Source organism: Falco rusticolus, chromosome 6, assembly GCF_015220075.1.
Source record: "Falco rusticolus isolate bFalRus1 chromosome 6, bFalRus1.pri, whole genome shotgun sequence".
Taxonomy (NCBI): Eukaryota; Metazoa; Chordata; class Aves; order Falconiformes; family Falconidae; genus Falco; species Falco rusticolus.
Genome location: NC_051192.1, coordinates 84,131,847 through 84,152,178, shown reverse-complemented (window position 1 = coordinate 84,152,178; position 20,332 = coordinate 84,131,847). Strand labels below are relative to the sequence as shown.

General features: G+C 43.4%; 2 protein-coding genes across 2 annotated transcripts in view; both read right to left on the bottom strand.

The window, feature by feature from the left end:
• Positions 1-10,323, bottom strand: part of LOC119149960 (cytochrome b5 reductase 4) — a 44,117-nt gene extending 33,794 nt beyond the window's left edge. The window contains 5 exon segments of the mRNA XM_037391929.1: positions 196-237; positions 3,796-3,880; positions 5,902-6,002; positions 8,833-8,986; positions 10,249-10,323. Coding sequence (XP_037247826.1) covers positions 196-237; positions 3,796-3,880; positions 5,902-6,002; positions 8,833-8,986; positions 10,249-10,323 — 457 coding nt within the window.
• A 1,285-nt stretch (positions 10,324-11,608) lies between these two features.
• RIPPLY2 (ripply transcriptional repressor 2) lies at positions 11,609-14,044 on the bottom strand. Its single transcript, XM_037392186.1, is given in 6 exon segments — positions 11,609-11,718; positions 11,721-11,809; positions 13,509-13,573; positions 13,724-13,947; positions 13,950-14,023; positions 14,025-14,044. Coding segments are annotated over 6 exon segments (546 nt in total). The 3' UTR covers positions 11,609-11,644.
• Positions 14,045-20,332: the final 6,288 nt, after the last annotated feature.

Sequence of the window (20,332 nt, the reverse complement as noted above, 5' to 3'; positions counted from 1 at the left end):
CCTCATGCCCACTTTATCTATACTGCAGTCTTATAACACTTTTAAACACTGAATTCACAAAGCCTGATTAGGATTTTGCCTTCTGTAATTTCCACAGATCACTAGAGCCTGAACATCAGATGTCTGTATAAAAAATATTAACTTGATAATATTCAAATAAGTGTAAGATTCACCTCACTCCAGGTAAATACTTACCATTAAGCTGTTTCTTCTCTTCAGACAGAGTAGAGGAAAACTCTACAAGCATTAAGAAAAAGCAACAAGCATGACAGTAAGAAGTTACAGCAAAGTACTTGCATGAATCATACTAAATAAATAAGCCAAAGTAAGGATCTCCAAATAAAACTTCCATAACACTAATAGATTGACCAGGATGCTTCAGGTATCAAGAGGTCACAAATAAATGCAGCACTGATTACCACTCCAAAAGATTAGGGATCATTAAAGAAACACTACGTTAAAAATGCCAAAAGTTGCACAGCACTAAAGGATAGGAAACGTAAGAACTCTGGCACTTCAAACGTCACAGATTATCTTCTGCAATTACAAACTTCATAGCTAAGAAGCTCACTAGATCTGTCAGACTTCCAATGACACTTGCCTCATGACAACATATAGCGGGCACTGAATCTGACCAACACAATCCTTGGAAGTCTAAACTCACTCCTTGGCAGAAACCCAGGAAAAAGAAAATCTTTCTATAAGCTCCTTCTGTCAAATGATTTTATTTTGACAAGTTATTGTCTTGAGTTTTTCCTTAAATCTACAGTAAGCTGCAAGTATTCCACACAAACAAATACTACCAGGAAAAAACAAAGAAGATAAAGACCAAGCAGGTGAATTACCTAGCGTGGATTCATATGTAACATGCTCAACTCCAGGGGAAAGGCACTGCACCTCTCAGCCACAAATACTTCTGCTCATAGCAAATCTGAGGGAAAACCAGTCCTCTGGATGCACGCAGGCCCCTTTCTGCCTTCTCTACATTGCACATCTCAGAATGTCTCAATATGAAGGCCCATTTTATACTCTCTTTTATGAGAGCCAGGTTTGGGGAAGTGAGAGAGACCAGTTTGTTCTTCCTGCTCCCTTTTACGAAAACTAAAACGTGAACATTTTTCCCCCGTTCTAAATCCCTCCTAGTGCTATACATCACAGCAGCCAGTGTTAGAGGGGGAAAATGCCATTGTGAGAGAACTGAAGAAAGGCTACCGGAACAAAGCACCAAGCAGACAGTACTGCCACCAATTCACACCACTTCAAGCTTTCTGCCAGGACAGGCAAGTCATTCACAAAAACTTGTTTCTTATTACAGGCAATTTTTTGTGTTCAAAAGGCTACACTCATTTCACTACACTTTAGCTCACACGCTGAAATTGGCATTGCAATTTTAAGGATAGCTTGAGGCATTTTCAAGACACAGCCCTACCTCTCTTCCTCAGATGACACCATAGCTCTCAGTCTAATCTCACTGAATTAACAGTAGTGCAGCATGTGTTCTGACTCCCAAGTTATGTTACCACTGAGGTAACACAGGACATATACTAACACGTGTCTATGAGAAACATTAGCAGTATTAAAAGATGGTAGATGGCAAACTAGTGCCCGTATTAGTGTTCACAGCTGCGTACCCTGACAGGAAGGCAAGCAGTTTAATGCTGTATGGGTTTGTTGAGGGAGATACTGAAACCATCTCTTACATGCCTGGGTACTGCTGCAGTTACTGCACTGGCCTTCTCAGCAAGTACAAACACTACACATTTTTCAACACACAGCTCCACTGTAACACCACTGAAGGGACACTTCAGAATTTCCCATTAGTGAACACCATGCCATCAAGCAGCATTCCCAAAAGACAAGATGACAAAACATTAACTATCACCAGTGTTTTCAAAAGACTCTTCTTAAAAAAAAACACCACCCTAGAGCATTCAAGGACAAGCTTCAGATTCCTTAAACAGTTCAGTAAGCAAATAATTGTACCATTTTCCAAAAAAACACCAGAACACAGGAAACAAAAGCTAAGATAAACAACCACAAATCTTCCAGCAATGCCCCAACAAACCTACATCTGCCTTACCTGCCCTGTACTGAGCCTGTAGCATCAAGGACTGATGCTTGCCCTACTGCCAAACACTCACCCTCTGCCACAAAGAGAAACCCATGTATTCCATAATTCGAAGTCCTGTCTTTCCTCTATACTTATGGGCCCATTTAATCCTGTATTTAAAACCATGCACCTTAACTTAGTATTTTATTCTTCTATTTTTCAAATGCAAACTTTGCTTAATATGGTCTTCTGGAAGGATGGAAGACTAGAATTATGGCTGGCTGACAGTGAAGTCAATCACTTTTTTGGATAATTCAGAAAAGGAGGATACATAAACCTATCAAGAATCAAAGTAAACTAACAACTCTACAGTGAAGAATTTCAGCAAATCCAGTCCCATCGGTTTGGTGCTTAATTAATGAAATTACATTTTTTTCCAAGCCTGAAATGGCTAAAAGACACAAAGGCAACAGAACTGGTTTTATAAAGCCAACAAACGTCATCCTGCAAATATTACTACAGCAAGATAGACAGAACAGTCCTTTAATAGAGAGAAGCAGAAAAAGTGAACAGCAGAAAATGGACTGTCATAGCTGGCAGGGGCAAAGATATTTATTTTTTACTGACTGGCTGTCACAAAAATTCCCTCCAGTTGCAGAAAAGTTAGATTAAAGAAATCAGCAAAAGTCAGGGTTACTTTTAAATTGCTAACTCAGCTGACAGAGTAGCTGTAACTTATCTGTAATACCTCAACTCCATGAAGCAGATATGCTGTCAAGGTTTCTTCATACTTTGCAGCATTTACCTTAAAAGCTCCATACTGGAATTAGCTACCTAGCAACACGGAGGTGTAAAATACTATTCCCCTTCATGTATAGGCCAAACTCAACTGTTAGGCAATGTGATCTAAGCACTAAGCAAGCATGCAGTGCACCTTGTCAGAAGCTGAAAAGCTACAAGACGTGGCTGAATTTGTGAACTAAAGGATGCCACAGAATTTGAGAATAATAGTTGCAGCCATTAATTCTTTCATTTTTTCAATTCAGTTTTGCTAAGGGTCAATATTCAGTAACAGCATCTGCTTCCTAGGTATAGGAAATTTTTGCTGTGTCCTACAAACCAAAACAAATACCGAAGGTTAAAGTCTCTGGAAACTACTGCCGGTATTTTAAGACAATAAACTACGTCTCTTGCTATTCTGACTGGGAGGAGTCTTGTATCAGCAAAATTTTCTCTAAGTAAATTCAAACTAATGGACCCAACAAAGTGTTCAGAAAGGATAACTGCTCATAAAATGTATTCAAATAGCTTAACACATATGCGACCTGCCAAACCCATGTCTGGTGCTGAAATCACCAGACTGAAAATACTGACTTTTATTTCAAGATCTGAGAGCTGCCTACGACAGTTTGTCCCCTGGGATCAGAAGAAGAAAGAGGTATCTTGGGGGAAAAAGAATAAATTTATTTATAGATATATATACACGCATAACACAGACATGTCTGTTTTCTGATGACTAAGAACAAAAGAAATGTAGCAGTACATTACTTATACAAGTCTTAATGCATAAAATAGTTTCATCTTCAGGTGTCTCCTGTAAAAAGACTGAATATATGCAACAGCCTTCATCTCTATGCAAGAACAGAGACTCTCCTCATAAATAGGATAATTTAGGATTTCTCATAATTTCCAGATAACTTTGGAGTAAAGCACAACAGAATTTTTTTCATTCTTAAAAACCTCACCTTTTGGAGCAGCAACAGACTTGACAGCCATTCTCCCAACAAGACATTCCTTCAGCATTGATTCATAATTGACCCAACGATGAACCTATATTAACAAAATATGTTTTCACAAAATCTGTAATTCTTACTGTGTTGTCCTATGAACTACAACAGAAAAGTTCATTTTTGTACAGTGGCTAATGTAATTAATTTAGCAGATTTTTTTTTAAACAGTCGCTGTTACATTGTTCAGTACTCATTTTTACTTCTATTCCAGATGGCACATAATTAAGTGAAAAAGTGATAATAGTTTTATTTATTCACTCTATGCTTTGCAGTATCTGAACATCATAACCTTGAGCTACGGAAAATATTTCAGAAAAGCATTTTTATGACATGTGCTACACAATTAGCAGAATAAAGACCTTGTCTTTACCACAAGGGTAATTAGTCTTGTTTAGATGCAACTGAAGGGATAAAGGAAACAAAGATAAAAGAACAGTGGTTTAGACACACAAACGCGTCCTACCAAGATGGCATATTTCTGTTTCTGTCTTAGTATCAGTGAATTATTTGGAAATTTTCGATTATTGAAAGTCAAACAAAGTGATGAAAAAAGCAACAGCTTTACAGATCAGAACTGGAAAACTTGCAGAGAAAATGGATAGCAGAAAAGCCAATTCTGATACGGCATCCACGATAACATCACAAGAAGAGAAAAGGAATCAAAGTGCTGCACAACAAATTTGAATGCTATCTAGAGATTTTAAAATAAAAAACTTAAACTGGACAATCCAAGGATAGGAGATAAAGAATCCCATCCACAAGTTGTAGTTTCCTCAACAGAGATAACAAAGTAATGAAGAAATTTTGAATGACAGTTAATTTTCCCAGAAATTTGACAAACACTAACAACGTACCAAACTCTTAAAGAGATCAATATCCAACAGACACAGAGTGCTAAAGCAGAGGGGATAACAAGAGAAATGTCTACAGAACAGGAAAGGCATGTGAACAAGAGTATTTTAAAGATCTGAACACTGCTTTCCATTCCCATGACAAAACAAACAAAAAATAGAATAAAATGTAGCAAGTATGTATCTCAACTTATTACCAACTTGACGGGCTTCCCCAAATACTCCTGATGTCAAGACTCCTGTTTCAGAGTACAATATACAATGATGCAGCCACAGAATTCCAGGCCAGAAGTTGATGCTGGATGAACTTTCAGGAGAGAAACCCCAAATTCCTTGAAACCAAAGAATTATGCCCAAATCCAGCACTCCATTTGTGAAAGGATTAACCAAAGACAAACTTAAAGCTAAAACTTCACCACATCTTTATTTACCTTGCTAAAAACATTTTTTGCGATTAAAGGCATAACATACTGTGATCCACAAACGGTAAAGAAGTAACAGATTTCCTTTCAGAAACAGAGGAGGTTTCTTTTCTGCTCTTTCTCCATTTCTCAGATGAGCCAAGGAGACTAAAGCAATGTCTCTTGCTAAAAACCACCAACTCAGTGAATCATCTTTTGCAGCATTAGGCTTGCAAGTGATTCCTTACAGAAAGCAGACCCTTTACTTTTCGAGTCTTTTCAAAATGTTTAAAAAAAAATGGTAAACCAAGAAAAGACCAATCGTCATCTTGTGATTTGTTCACAACCAGTTAACGGCAGCTCCAGCATTTTTTCTTAGTACTTTGTTCACCGATAACGCAGCGGCCAAGTTACTACTACAAGCACTTTTCAAAAAGTGAAAGTTCTGAGAAGAAAATGCCTCTCAAATGGCAGCAATTAGTCCTCATAGTAATTTATTAAGAGGGCAGTATCTCAAGCTGTTGCTAGCTTTATTGCTATTTCTGCTAAAAAAATAGTAAAATAGTTCAATTGAAGCATCATTACAACAACACAAAGGGAAATTTTCATTATTGTCTTTTGGTACAAAGTTTAAACCACATGCCTCTTTCAGCACATGCCATTCTAAAAAGTAACTCATTGCCTTTCCTTAGACCTGGAAAAGTTCAAATGACTGTTTCCACTGCAATGCTCTAAAAATAATCAGAAAACATACATTTTTCAAAATACCTTTCAGTAAGCAAGTGTCGTTCATAGCTAGCTGTTCTCACCTGGTCAAAGAGATCTGTACCATCAGTTCCTGCTGCCTTCATTAGTTCATCCTCACCACCGGGATGATATTCCATGTACGGTGTGACATTATATACAAATCCTGTAGAAAATTAAATATAAAATCATATGAGCAGCATTTATATAACCACTACAACTGCCCCTATCTCCAAAACCATCAGAAAGTTTGGCTTATATTAAATGGTGCAATGGCAAAGAGTAGGTATCATTGAAACAAACAGTATGACTTCAGAAAACCAGAAACATCAGTTATACAATTGTATAGAGCACAAGACACATCACATGGAGATGCCAATCCTACAATGCCACACCACTTGTCCCAGCGAACATCTGAGGAAACCTACAGGGTTAAGAGGTTAAAACTTCAAGCCTGAAGACAAACACGATGTACCCTAGCTAGGAGGTAAAAGAACCAGAGACTGGTTTAAAAGGAAACAAAAAATTGAGCCAGTTAGTGCACAGAATTGTTTTCACTCTCTCTTTAACTAAGTTACCACCCATCACCTACAGAATAAAATGCCTATGGGAATGAACTGTCTCCCATAAGGAAAAACTGCTGCCACAAGCAAAAAAACCTTCCGTACTTCAGATTCAGCAATATAAAAGACTTTATATAGCCTATGCTCGTTAGAGGTTCACAATGCTGGTACCAAATTTGTCCCAGTAAAAGGGCTCAGCATTCTTTCTACATAAGTACTACTCTTAGTATTTCCAGGGAGATAAAACAATGATTCTTAACAGGTCTGAAACTGATAAAGTCTAATTATTGTTGCTATGCAACCAGAGCAATTAGAGCCTGGAGAATGCAGCTATAAACAAATTTAACAGGACTACTGCAGACCTACCTAGCACAACATTTGAAGATATATAACATTATCAAAATAAGAAGCTACCACAAGTGGAAATGGGCCAGTGTTTTCATAAGCAGCTTCTAACACATTAAGTGTATGTTAATTACTTCACAAGGAGAGGTAGGCATTCAGCACTGAGCCGGGGTGGGGCGGGGAGGTGGGGGGTGAGACATACCTGGGACAATCCTAGCTGGTCAGAACAACCATCCCAGACAACAAAGGCAGGATCTTTGCATATCTTACTGACCTGATCATCTGATGGATGCATTCACTATGCCATCTTGTGTGCAGCACTGATTACTGCACACAGTAAAATACAAGTATCTACATAGTTAGGACCTCCTAAATATTAGTCATATGTTCAATTTACCATCAAACTTGCAGAGGCAAGAGTAATTTCATTTATATACCCTTCACACTTTTTTAAACTCCCTTGACAGTCCACTTATATATAAATTTGTGGCCTACGACAACATTGGTGATCATCATACTGGGGTTTTGAACAAAGTTTGCTTTTGTTCCTCCTTTACTTCACACTCCTCTCACCAATTTCTGCTCTTTCTTATAGTGACACAGTCTAACTACCAACACAGAGACCTCATTTAGCTTTTCCACAGTGGTGTTATTTTACTGCCTGTCCACGTATCAGGTCTACAGATACTCTTAACAGTATTCTCAGTTATGCTGTTTTTTTTCATCAGTAGTCCAAGAAAAAAGGAAAGAGATGGAAAAATGTAAAGACAGATACAGACACAGCATGATGGAATTCTTGTAAAAACCAACCTCAGAGATGCAGTCAAGGGGAATAAGAGATTAAAAACAAAACAGAAACATTTTTAAGCAGTGATTCTGTCTGCAGTAGTAATGTCCCTTTTTGAGAGAGAGAAAAGAACAGACCTCCACAGTAAAAAGCTTGCTTTAGCTTTCCTCCCACTATAGTTTTGCTAGCATGTGCAAAAGCAGCGCACAGAGCATTAACAATCCTATTATCTTCTTCAAAAGCCAGTACTGAATAACATTTTACCCTTACTTTCACCCTCATCCCCTTCAACACCCAATAAAAACGCAGTCACCCTCACAGAGAAATTCTTAACTTTCTTTTGCTGGAGTTCAGAGATGACATTACGTCAAATATTAATGCTGCTCCTTAACAGATCAGTTGCCACTAAATGAACCACTCTTCCTAGAGAAATGTCACAATAGCTCCTCTGATCTTCTTAGTCTGCTTCATAGAAGTGACGTTACCTCACAGCAAATTTAAGGCAATATTAATGTATTTTAGTTTCTGAATGATCAAACTAGAGAGCGAATATTTTACTGCTTTCTGCAGGACAACAACAAACTTCATTTTCAGCACTGCAAATACTCTTCTAGCCATGGCTACTGCTCCAAACCACCTCTCACACATTGTAAACTTATAACATATGATACTTCCAACTACTGAGCTAAAGTTCCATTAATACCATACATAGAATAGCTTAGTTACCACAGATATTTTTTATGCTAGATCGGGATTACAACTGTTCTATGCGGCCACTGCCACTTGCCTCAGTTTTATGAAGTAATATGTGGGCTTGCACACTTATTTCCCAAAGACCATTCTACGGGTTAAGTAACATTTTTAATATTTTTGTGTCTCTGGAAGCTTTACAGCAATCACTAAAAATGGTCAACTGCTAAGGATAATAAACTCTCCAAGACTGAGGAGTGTAAGTACATGACAACATTTTTAATGCCTTATTCTTGCTAAGCCCTTGTTATCTGAGGCATCACCTACAATCTTCTACTTTACATCTGCATATAGAAATAATAACATATGAGTAAAATATGCCCACTTGGAAGACTTCTTAAGAAAGGCTTGAAAGTAGAAAAAATATTGGTGACAAAATCTTTAAGAACAAAGTTGTGTCCAGTTATATTACACCTGCCCTAAACACAGAAGGCGCATAGTTTGTTCTGGCATGTGGGTTTTGTTGTTGTTGTTGTTGGTAGGTTTTTGTTGCTTCTCCTTTCAGTACAGAAGAGAGAAGCGAGGCTAGAAGCAATATCACAGCAACCAACCTCTTATACATATCCAGCAGTCCTCCTTTTTGTTGTGTTTAGCAAGCTCATCTTCGGTCACTTCAATTAGCCTCCCTTTTAAACCAGTCAAGTCCTTCCCACTTTTAGTTAGTCGAATCCAATCCATAAGACTCCTTCCTGGTTTTAAAGGTACCTGAAAAATAACAAATGTACAAACATTATTAAACACTAAAGGAAGAAAAGAGCGCTTCAATACACTTCTCCAAACTCCCTAGAAGGACTCAGACAAAAGAAGAAATAACACAACCTGTATTCTTTGCTGATATTTGGGAGCTTTACTCAGCAGTAAGGGTGCTTAAGGAAGCGTCCTATCTAGTAACCCAGACAAGGGTATTAATGAACATCAACAAACATTTAGATGACTCTTCCCAAAGCAAACTGCAGATACCAAGTGCTCCTGTGGTGGTAAAGAGTTTTTGTCAGCATCATTTGAGATACAGCCTAGAAACCTGTAAGCAACACAGAAGAGAGATTTGAAAATCGTGGCCAGATAGGACAAGGTAGGGAAGTTCACCTTCGCAGCACCCATAAAGACTTTCTGCAAGCCCTACAGCAACTGGAAATCTCATCCAGAGAAAGCTGGGACTGACGTCTTCCAGCTTACCAGGGATGTATTAGCCATAGCCAAAGCGAGATCTTCAGGGTGTCTAGTACCTTTCTTTTCAACATCACCACAGGCTGGGAATCCCTGTGACCCAAACTCTAACACCAGGGAAGAGGGTTAAAGAATCGCAGTCCTACAAAATCGCAGCAAAACCAGAAGCAAGACATCTAAAGAGCACATCGAACCATATTGTGTGATGCCACTTTAGCCTAAGTAGGCCTTTGCTTTCCGAGTGAGGTCTGCAGACACCAAATGCCCCCCAAACCACTCCAAAGACGAAACCCCAACACGTAAAACATAAACTGCATGCAACAATTTTCAGGCTGAAAGTCTCCGTCCCTGCACAGGAGGAACCCGAGACAGCCCAGGAGGGCAGCGCAGGAAGCGCCACCGCCACCACCACCTAAAAGGAGAAGCACGAAGCATTTTTGAGCGAGGCAGCGAAGTCAGCCCCTCGCCCGGCGGCCCTGCCGCAGCCGCCGCGGCCCCTCCGCGGTTGCTGGAGCCTGGGACCTTCCGAAGGAAGGGGCCAGAAGCACCCTTGCCCCTGGCCCCTGCCCCAGCCGCGGCCGGGAACCGCCGGCAAGCCGCGGCAGCTCCGCCGACAGCAAGCCAGGCCACGCAGCCGGCCGGAAAGAAGCGGCGAAAACGCTGACCCCCGCGGGCCGGGGCCCCGGCCTCACCCGCGCTCTCCACCCCCCCAAGCCGCAGCCACCGGCAGCCCCGCCGCGCTCCGAGCCGCGGCGCCGGGGAAGGCCCGGACCCCGCGGCGGCGGCCGAGCCGGCCCTACCTTGGCGCGGCCGCCCGCAGCCACCCGCTGCTGGGAGCCGGGCGCGGGGAAGGCCTGCGGCGGCACGTTCAGCATCCTGCCGGCCCGGGCCGCGGCCTGCGCCCCGGCGGGCGGGCGGAGCGCTCCGGCACAGGGCGCAGGCGCGGCGGCGGGCGGGGGCGGGCCCGGGCCGGGGCGCGGTGCGGCAGGGGCCTACCGTTGCCGGCCTACGGCTTGCGGCCCGGCCGCGTCGCCTGGCGGGGGGGTCTCGGTGGAACCCCCCGGGACTAGGCGTCCCTGCTGGCACACCTCGGGGCCTGGGGGTCCCGGCGCGGGGCGGGGGCGGGCTGCCCCGGGGCAGCGCGGGCGGGCGTTGAGGAGAGCGCGCCGCGCCCCGCGCCCGGCCTCCCCGGGGAGCTGTCTTCCCTGGCACTAAGGCCGGGTTTACCTGCAGGTGTCCCAGCGCCAGGCACGGTGCTCCAGCGTTATCCCGGCGGGCACAGCCGGCCGCTGCCACCCGCGCTGCCAGGGAAGAGCGGCGGCGAGCGGGGCCCGCGCCTCCTGCCGCGTCCCCCGGGAGCGGGCGTGGGGGCAGCGGGCACGGAGCCAGCCCCGCCCGAGCAGCGCACACCCCCCAGCATCGGCCAGGGCTGCCCCGGGCAGAAGCCCTGGCGTTTGAATTAACGTTTTGCATTTTTTTTTTGTTGTTTGTTTTTATCTTTAGAGGGTTTGGCCTGCATGATGATTCATACCAAACTTCAGTTATCAAAACTAAACGCACCATCAAACTGACTCACGTTAGACCTTTTTCCTCATGTCTACTGTACAAGCAAAACTGACAGGTTCCACACTGTATTTATATAGAACAGTGTAGCTCATGTACATCAGAGCACCTGAGTGACACAAGTGAAACCCCTTCTTAAAGCAAAACCAGAGTAAAACTTGGACCCTTCTCTCCATCGGAAGACAGCTGTATCATTTCTCTTTCCATGTTTGAAACTGTTGTAATAGCTGGCATAACATTGGGGTACTTAGTCTGATGATTCCTTGATACGCTTCCAGAGGGAGCCTACCAAATCACAGTAAAAATGCTTTCCTTGTGTCCTCCAACCTTTGAGAAAGTCACATAACCACAGAGCCCTTTAAAACAAGGCATCCATGCTCTGCTCCTAGAATTTATATTTTATATATAAATATATATAATAAGACCTGAAGTTAAAAAAATACCAATGATACTGTCCCTGCCTATAGCAGGACAGGAAAAGAACAAAGGGAAAAGGCTCAGATGAAATTACAAGACATTTCAGTTTTATTAAGAATAATTTACATACAAATAAATTATCTTTAAAAATACTATAATATATTTTTATAATAAGTTTAATTTAAGTCTTAGAAATTGCATTGCCCTTTGCTGCAATCAGCAATCTGATTCTGTCTCTGAATCTTGTTCCAGATCATCTTCATCATCTTCGCTATCAGAGTCTTCATAAAGGAGATTGTAGCTTGGACTGGGAAGTTCTTCAGAAGTGCTTCAGCTTCCTGATATAAATAATCATAGCACCTTGATTTGGGCCAAAATAGTCTGAAACAAGTACACAATAGGTTTGCTTATTGCTATTACATAGTCTGCTTGGAGGCTGACAGACAAGAAACAGCAGTGAAATTCTGTTAAGACAAGCATCCTACAAAGCTCTTCCTCACATGCTCAAGTGCTAAACCACTTTCTACATTTAAATAGGAAAGAAAATATTCTCCGAATTCTGTATTTTCTTCTGAATATATAAAGATGCACAAAGTGCCAGTTTTGCAGCACAACTACTCTAATCTGAAACTTCCCACTATGGTACCTTGTTAACAGTATTACGTGGGGATCTGATCCAAGTACTGCCCCCATTGGAACTATTCCTGGGGACATAATGGGCGTCAAACAGGATCCCCAATATACTTTGAGTTCATTTTGTTACTGAATGTCCCCAGCCTAGGTAGTTGTTTACAGTGCCGTGAGACAAATCTCAAAGTGAAGGGAATGATTAAGGCCTGGGGGGAATCAGACCTTGATATTTCACCCATCTTTCCAAGAAGAATCATCTAACAGATTGTGTTGTACCTGGAAATTAACATAAAAAATTGCTGATAATAACACAGCAAGGGCTATCAGCTAGTGACACATTATACTGTAATTACTGTTAATATACTCCACCGTTCCCGTTCCTTTTCATCTAGCATCCTCTTTTGCTTACAGTTTTGAAAGTAGCTGAAGAAACAGACAGTAGAAGCTCCAAGAGCTAAGAGACTAACAACTTGCAACATAATAAAACACTGATTACAGATTGTTTATAATAGAATACATTAAGAAACAGAACTAGATTGTTTTCTAGAGATTGCAAGTAGTGCTTCCTAGGCTACTGTTTAACTGTACTGTAAAAGAACACTGCTTCTTTTGCAGCACAAAGTAACTGACACTTGCTTTATAACATGTCTCCATTCCCAGTGTTCCCTGCAACATTCTCTAAGAAATTGTAAAGACTGACATCACTGACTGCTCCGGTGCTTTGGCATGAGGGAGTCTGTGCATCAGCCTAGATTTGGGAGAAAGCTGCATCCCGTCTGGAACAACTACCCATGCAATTACTTCAAGCGCCTTGCAACACCTACTAGTACTTCTGAACATAGACTCTCCTGCAGATGCAACCATAGTTATTTTATTTGCTTTTCAGAAATGACAGTGCAGGTACTACCATTAGTTTCACCATTAAAACAGTAGCTACACCAGTATTTTCTTCGGCAACGCTGGCTTGGTCAGCCCATGCCCGCTCCTCCTGCCACACTTTTCCATGCCTGCCCCTGCTTCCCAGCACACTGGAGGCTCGCACAGCAAAGCAGCCTAGGAGCCACAACCTCCCCAAACTCCCCTTCCTTTTTTAATTCTGAGCATGGGAATGAGCAGCAAGGTGCTCCAGCCAACACTGCCACCACACACACACAAAGAAAAACAACAAGAAAAAAACCCACCCAACACACCACAAAACAAAACAACAACAAAAAACCACAAACAAACACCCCACCCAACACCTTAACAGTGCGATATGCCCAAGTCCCACACCACAGAAGCATTTCAACGTCTCAAAGGTCTGGTAAACCCGCAAGTCGCGGCCCGGTTTGCCCAGGGACCCGCCAGCTCAGCAGCGCTCACTCCGAGGCACTTTCCCACCTACAGACACGTTATGGGTGGGAACAAGCGGGGCGGGGGGGAGCGCGGGGCCCGGCGGCGGCGTTGTTACCTGACGGGGTGCGTGTACTGCGCCAGCTTCCGGGGGGCTCCGGCCGGCCCGCGGGGGCTGTGAGGCTGTGGGGAGAGAGCAGAGGTCAGCCCGCCGGCACGGGCACGGCACACGGCACGGGGGGCCCACCCGAGCAGCCGCCGCCCCGCCGGCGCTGCCTGGGCGCTACGGCGGCACTGCCGGCGGCAGGCGCTGCGCCGCGCCGCCCCACTCACCGCCGCGGGGCCGCTCGGCCGGGCCGCCTCGCCCGGCGCGGGCACCCAGGGTCTCCAGAAGGGCGCGGGCCTGCGGGCCGAGGGCAGGGCCGTGAGGGCAGGGCCGGGCCGCGCCCCGCACCGGGGCGAGCGGGAGAGGGGCGAGCAGCCCCGGGGGGGCAGCGCCGCCGAGGGCGGGCGGGGGCCGCCGCGCCCCGTCCTGCCGCCCTCCATCCTCCGCCGGTCGCGGCCGCTCGCCTGGCCCTACCCGCCCCGGGCCCGCAGGCTTTTATAGCCGGCGGCGGCCGCTGCGCGCCACGGCGCCCACCTCCCCCGGCTCATTTGCCAGCGCCATCAGCAAAAAGGCTCCGCGCGAAGGCGCCGCTGTGTAAACACGGGGTGCGGACGCGTGCAAGCCCCAAATGGCCGGGGGGGGATGTGGCGGGTCGGTGTTAATCGCACTTGAGCCGACACATGGCAGCTGCCGGGCGGGGGGCTCCCTGTGGGAACGGGGCGGGGGGCGCGGGGCGAGGCGAGGGGAGGCAGCCCCGGGGACGTGCCCGGCCGCTCTCCCGCCCCGGCGGCGGGGGTCAGGCCGCCCCAAGCGCGGCGTTTCGTTGTTAAATCCCCGTTAGCCGCCCCCTCCGGCGGCACGGCGTGCGGGGAGGCAGAGCCACCGCCGGGCACGGCCCGCGGGCGTAGGGATGCGGGCGGCAGGGACCCCGCGGCACAAGGGCATGTCACCCTGGGGTGGGGGACATAGCGACCTTCCTTAGGGGGGTGCTCGTTTCGGAGCGCGCCACCTCCCAACGCTCTCCGTGCCGTGTTCCCCTCGAGATAAGACTGCTTCCCTAGCATAATGGCTGGGGTTTTGTTTGCTGGTTTTTGTTTGGGGGTTTTTTTGTGTGTGTTTTTGGTTGGTTGTTGGGGGTTTTTTTGTTTATTTTGTTGTTTGTTGTTTTCTTTTTAAAGGTATTTTTACCTAGGAGTCGTGCTGCCAGCATCAGATGCTGTTGCTACAGGTGGAAGGTTTCGTGCCAAAGTCATCCGTTTCCACGTTCCCCAGCACCATGGGAGCTCTTTTTGGTTTGGGTTGTTTCGGGTTTTTTTCTCTCTCTTCTTTCGGAGATTGCAGTCGCTGATGCATGTGATGGGGATGGAAACAGTGATTGTATATAAGAGTAGTAAACAGTAATAATATCAGCTCTGGGGAGGCTAGGAGGTTGGTGGGATAGAGCTGCCCTAGATGCTGAAGGAGGGCTTCAAACCCACGTAATCTTTTGTCTCTTTAAAGACTCATATTACTGAGGCACCATGAAGACTGAGGCACTGTACTCTTTGAAATAATATTTTTTTCCTTTTTTGAGCATAGCCATAAGGAGTGTGTCTGCCTCAGCACTGCCCAAGAACACCTGCAGATAGGTTACTGGTGTCTTCTCCACAGGATCTTCAGCACAATCCATTTCACTAAATAGTGTCAGCAGTACCAGTTGTAAAAAAATTTTTACATGTTAGAAGCTATTTGGGAATGTAATCAGATTAATAGCATTAGATTAATAGCATTTTTTTTTTTCAGATCTTTAAGTCAAAACCAGATGTAGACTGAATTGCCTTTCTGAAGAAAAGCAACCTCTTTCTTTGGAAGAGAAATAGGTGGAAGAGTGCATGCATTTAGGCTTGCACACGCTGTTAAGCATACACTCCAGCTTCGTCAGTGGATGTATTGTCATTTTTGAAGTTTCTGCCGCTTCATCACTTGAAAAAAATTGATAATTAGGACTTTAATAGTTATTAAAGGAAAATGTATTTCACAGTGAAAAGCCCGATTTAGTAGGACATTAGGGTTAAGCCAAATGGTTAAAAGAGTAAGATTTCCAGAGTAATTTTACTACACTGTGATGCTTGTAGCTGTTTGCGGTTTTTTCCTACCTCATTTTCACTGTGGCCTACAGTTAGATTAATTAAAATCAGGGTGAACAAAAGGCTCAGACTCCCAGTAAATAGTCATCTTACAGTTAAGAAATGGAGAATAGAGCCAAGTAGCTTGTGCAATAAGCTGAGTTCTATCATAAGCAAAATTGTATCTCTTTTTCCTTTGTTTCCAAATGGCTATTGTGAAACCTTGTCAGATGAGGTAAAGCGTAAAACAGATGTTTAAAAGCTGTCTGATGGTAGATTCTTCTTTTGCCTAAATGAAGTGAGAGCAATAATTTTTGTAGTTGGTATTTCTCTTTTGAGAAATATAACACAGGCTGTGTAGAAAAAAAAAATAGAAGCTAGGTTTGTTACCTAAAAAAGAAAAGCAGAAACATCCTCCATCACATTAGTAGTTACACAGGGCTAAGAGAACAGAACAGCTTTATCTGTTTGATAAAGCATAAAACCGAGTTTCAACATCTACAGTAAAAGCAAAAAAGAAGGGGTGCCTGTAGCTCAGGATTCTTTTCAGTACCTGTCTGAAATGAGAAAAATGGCCTAGGGAGAAAGTGTGATTTACCCATTAGAGAGCAAACTGAAACAGAGGTGTTGAAAGGATAAGGAGAAAATAATGACTAACAGCTGTTGTTCCCCTGCATATTTTCACACTATATGACTCTTCTTGGCTTTACAGTTTAGTAATACGGTTCTGTTTATTGAGAGAAATACAAATGTCTGTCTTTGCAATAATAACTTGTTATCATTGATGCCATAAAAATCCCCCCAAAATCCCTAACATTTTGCCATCTTCCCACTGGCCTTGAAACATAGGCTAGAAATCGTTAGATCAAGGCTAGAAGATTCTTTGGTAGGGCTGTCTTGTCTTTTTCAGTTTGTGCATAGAGCAAGAGTAGCACTAACTGTTACCATCCGAGCCACAGTGTAATTGTGCTAAAACCTTTGTAGGCAGGAGCTACATACAGCTGCTGAGCAAATACTTGGTCAAACAGGAGTGATGGAACACACTTAAAACTGTTTTTTTACCTATAGTAGTGAAAAGCATAGTTCTGAATTCAGCATAAAGTCTGATAGAGGCAGTTCCCTCATGCATTCTTGACTCATCTAATTAAAATGGTGTTCTCCTTTCTGTACCTCAGTTCCTGCTTTTTTTGTATTTCAGCTTTTAAAAAAGCAGTGTAACTCCTGAGCGGAAGGTTGTTATTGGTTGTACATAAATAACTAGACTGCCTTTAGTAAAGCAAGGCTGGATTCAAGATCTAATACACTGTGCTTTAAATATTATAGTGAAATTAAACTGAAATATGATTTGCTCTCTTACGCAATAATAAAAATACCTAGGCATTCCATCAATTCTCAGCTTCTTGAAAATTTCTCTCAAGATCATTCTTTTTTTAAATTTCCTTATACCACATTCCAAGCAGGTCATAGCTGGCAGTTTACAGGGTTCAACTCTGTTTAGCCACAGTTTGATTTTTATAGAAATTTTTGTATAATTGCAGTTGAAAAATTTCAAATGCATTACAAATATTTCTTGTACAGTCACTCTGGATTTACAGCAGTAGAACCAAAACCCGGTTTTGTTTTCTCAGAATATATACCAAGCAGTATTTATCCAGAATGAAAGTACTTCACTTGGTTTGATTTAGATTGATTAAAAGTGCTTTTGTGGCTTTCTGCAGTATGACAACTCGAAATGTGATGCACTGTTAATAGGATACGCAGAAGAGCAAACACAGAAGTCTGTGCAGATTGGAGTGTGCTAGTATAAACAAAGAAGGTGTTCACAAATGGTTTAGAGCTAAATTTGACAAGACAGTGCTAATCACACATGGACATGGGAATATCTGGACAGAGGACACTCAGCTGGCTTCATATTAGCCTCTCTGAAGGCAGTGACAACTCTCACTTATTAGTAAAACAGGGACATTTTGTGAAAATTTGCGTGAGTTAATACAGGGAGAGAACTGGATTGGTCTTGTTAGGACTTTGTTTTAGTGAGAAAGGCAAGGTCAGATGTGGAACTGCTCCTCTGCTTACTGAGACTGGACTGAGGAAACTGCTTAACAGACAAAATTTGATCTTGAGTATTTTCTAGCCTACCTTCATCTTGATGCTTCCAATTTTGGCCACACTTTAGGGCTGGGTTTTGGAAATTAAGCGTATGCCTGGCTTTTCCATACAGATACTGACTGTACATGCGTACGTTGCTTATTTATGTTTGGTTTATTAGCCCATAAATGGGTCGGGGTTTTGCCAGTAAGTGCAGAGTTTGCATAGGAGATTTATGTGCACAGCTTTGGTAGAGGTTCATCTGTGTGCAATTATAATCACTTTACTGGAAACTTTGCAGTCATGTCTTTATGAGGCATCAAGCATTTTTTAGTTGTGTTACGATATTTAGGGCATTTTTTTCTGTTATAATTTGAATGTAAAACATCAGTTTGTAAAGAACAAAGAACAAAGATGGTTTTATCAACCTCCATCCTCACCATTATTTATTTTTTATACAGTATTTTCAATATCACCAATGTACCTGAAAGTGGGCTTGGCTCAACATTTCCACAACATGAATTTTTTTGTCAGTAAATAATATGTGATCCAAATTAAGTCCTAAGAAATAAAATAAATACAAATTAATTTTCCTTATGGGGGAAAAAAAAAAAAAAAGGAACAGAGCTTAATCAGCAGATTGGTCTATTCACATTACCAATGGCTATAAAACTACTGCTCTGGCTAATAAAGACCATGCTTGTCCTATTGCTGTTGTGTGTTTTTTCCATCTTATCTATATACAAAAATGCAGCATATATTCAGTGTAATTCCACTTAACCCAAGTGCCTGGTGTTTCCTACAGAGGAGTACGTTTGAAGTCCTAAGGATGGAATGCTCTTTCGTGGAGACATCCCACTTCTCACCATCTCTCTGGATTTTGACTAGGCTGTCACAGTATTAGCCAACATTCTTTCATTTTATGGAGAAAATTATTCTTCCCTTTCCTGTATTCAAGTGGACATGAAGGGTTGCAGGAACACTGGAAGGAAAACTCTTTGAAAAGGAGGGCTGCATTTCCAGGAAAGCACGTGTCCTTTTGCCCTCTTTGTGCTATTGGGAACCTAGTTGCTGGTGACTTAGGGTTGGAGGGTTCAACAGCAAAGATGCACAGCTTTACAGTCCGCTCTGTCACTGAGGCTGAAAACCTCCACCTTTCCCAGACTGATCTCGGCCCTGATGTCATTACAAACTTTGTGGTCACGTGAGCATGTTGGGGTGATCGTTGGCATCTGCTGGGGAATAAGCAATGCATTTGTGTTTGTGTGCGTGGTACATGCACACCTGCTCGAGGCCCCTGCACATCCATGTGGCAAGGTGTTGGGCTTCTGCATTTCCCTCCCCCATTGCACTCCGTTCCCAGGCCCAGGCTGGCAAATGGTAAAGGATAACATATCCACATGGGGAAGCGACACATTAAGGGACTGAGAATGTGTAATGGGATCAGCCACCGGCTACAGGGATCTTTTAAAAAATAGGAATATAATTTGCTGTTGAGTTATGGGCACTTCAAATTCTGTGCAGATAAGGAACGGAGACATCAGTGCTAAACACCAATCTTGTAACTCTTTTTAATAGAATGGAAGTCAGTGAAACACTGATACATCATTAATGCTGGGGCTCAGCAGAAGCGTCTGGCTGGCTCAGCATAATGCAGCATAATGTCACAGCGTTTGCTGCAGTTGGAGCGCGTGGCACTGCAGCGTGGCACTGGCAGGGTTTGCCCCCTTGCCTCTAAAAAGAAGTGAGAGGCAGCCAAATGAAATGAAGTCACTGTTGCTCAACAGCTATTGACAGGAGAGATGAAGAAATTAGATAGTCATTGGAATGTCCTGATCCGACTCCTCTGGTAATACAGTCCCTTAGCAGTGATCTCTCCTCTTGCAACGTTCCATCCAATTAACTGTTTCTTCAGATTTATTGCTTTCCTGGCTAAAAAGATAGCCATGGAAGCAGAGTGGTGGTTTTTCAATTTCTCCTGTGTCTCTAAGACATCAGCACAGCATCAGGTCTCAAAAAGGATGCATGCCGCTAAGCTGGTGATGTATATAGTGCAGCATTTAACATCTAGCAGGAGGGAATGAATTCCAAGAACCAGTGATGTGCGAGCTGTACCTCTGACAAACAAGCACCTGAGAAAGGCAACGTGAGTCCTAATGACAGCAGTGGCAGCGCTGAGGAGTACACACAGTACACTCGTACCGCACTGCGGGGATGTCAGAGCTCTTACACAGGCGCCAGGAGACAAGCGCTGACAGAGACCACCTAGCCCTGTGGTTCCTCCCTGGCTTCTGGTGACGGATGTTTGGAAGCTGCAAATTCCATTATGATGGAATTTCAGTACTTCTTCATTGCATGTTCGCATCCCAGTGATCCTTAACAGTAGCATTGAACACAGGGAATATGGAGCTTGGTGTATGGGCTGGTAGTCTGCCTGTCTTAATGAAGCTGCAGATACATGACAGGGGTACCAGAGGTAAATATTGGTGCCGCTTATTTTTAAGGCTGCCTGTCAGTACCCTTAAAAATCACAATTTACATTGCTTATAGCTTTCCAGATTTTTTTTTTTTTTTTTTTTTTTTTTTTAATAAATTTTCCCATAGTAGATTTATTCAGGCTTAGTTTTTGGGGAAACTATGATC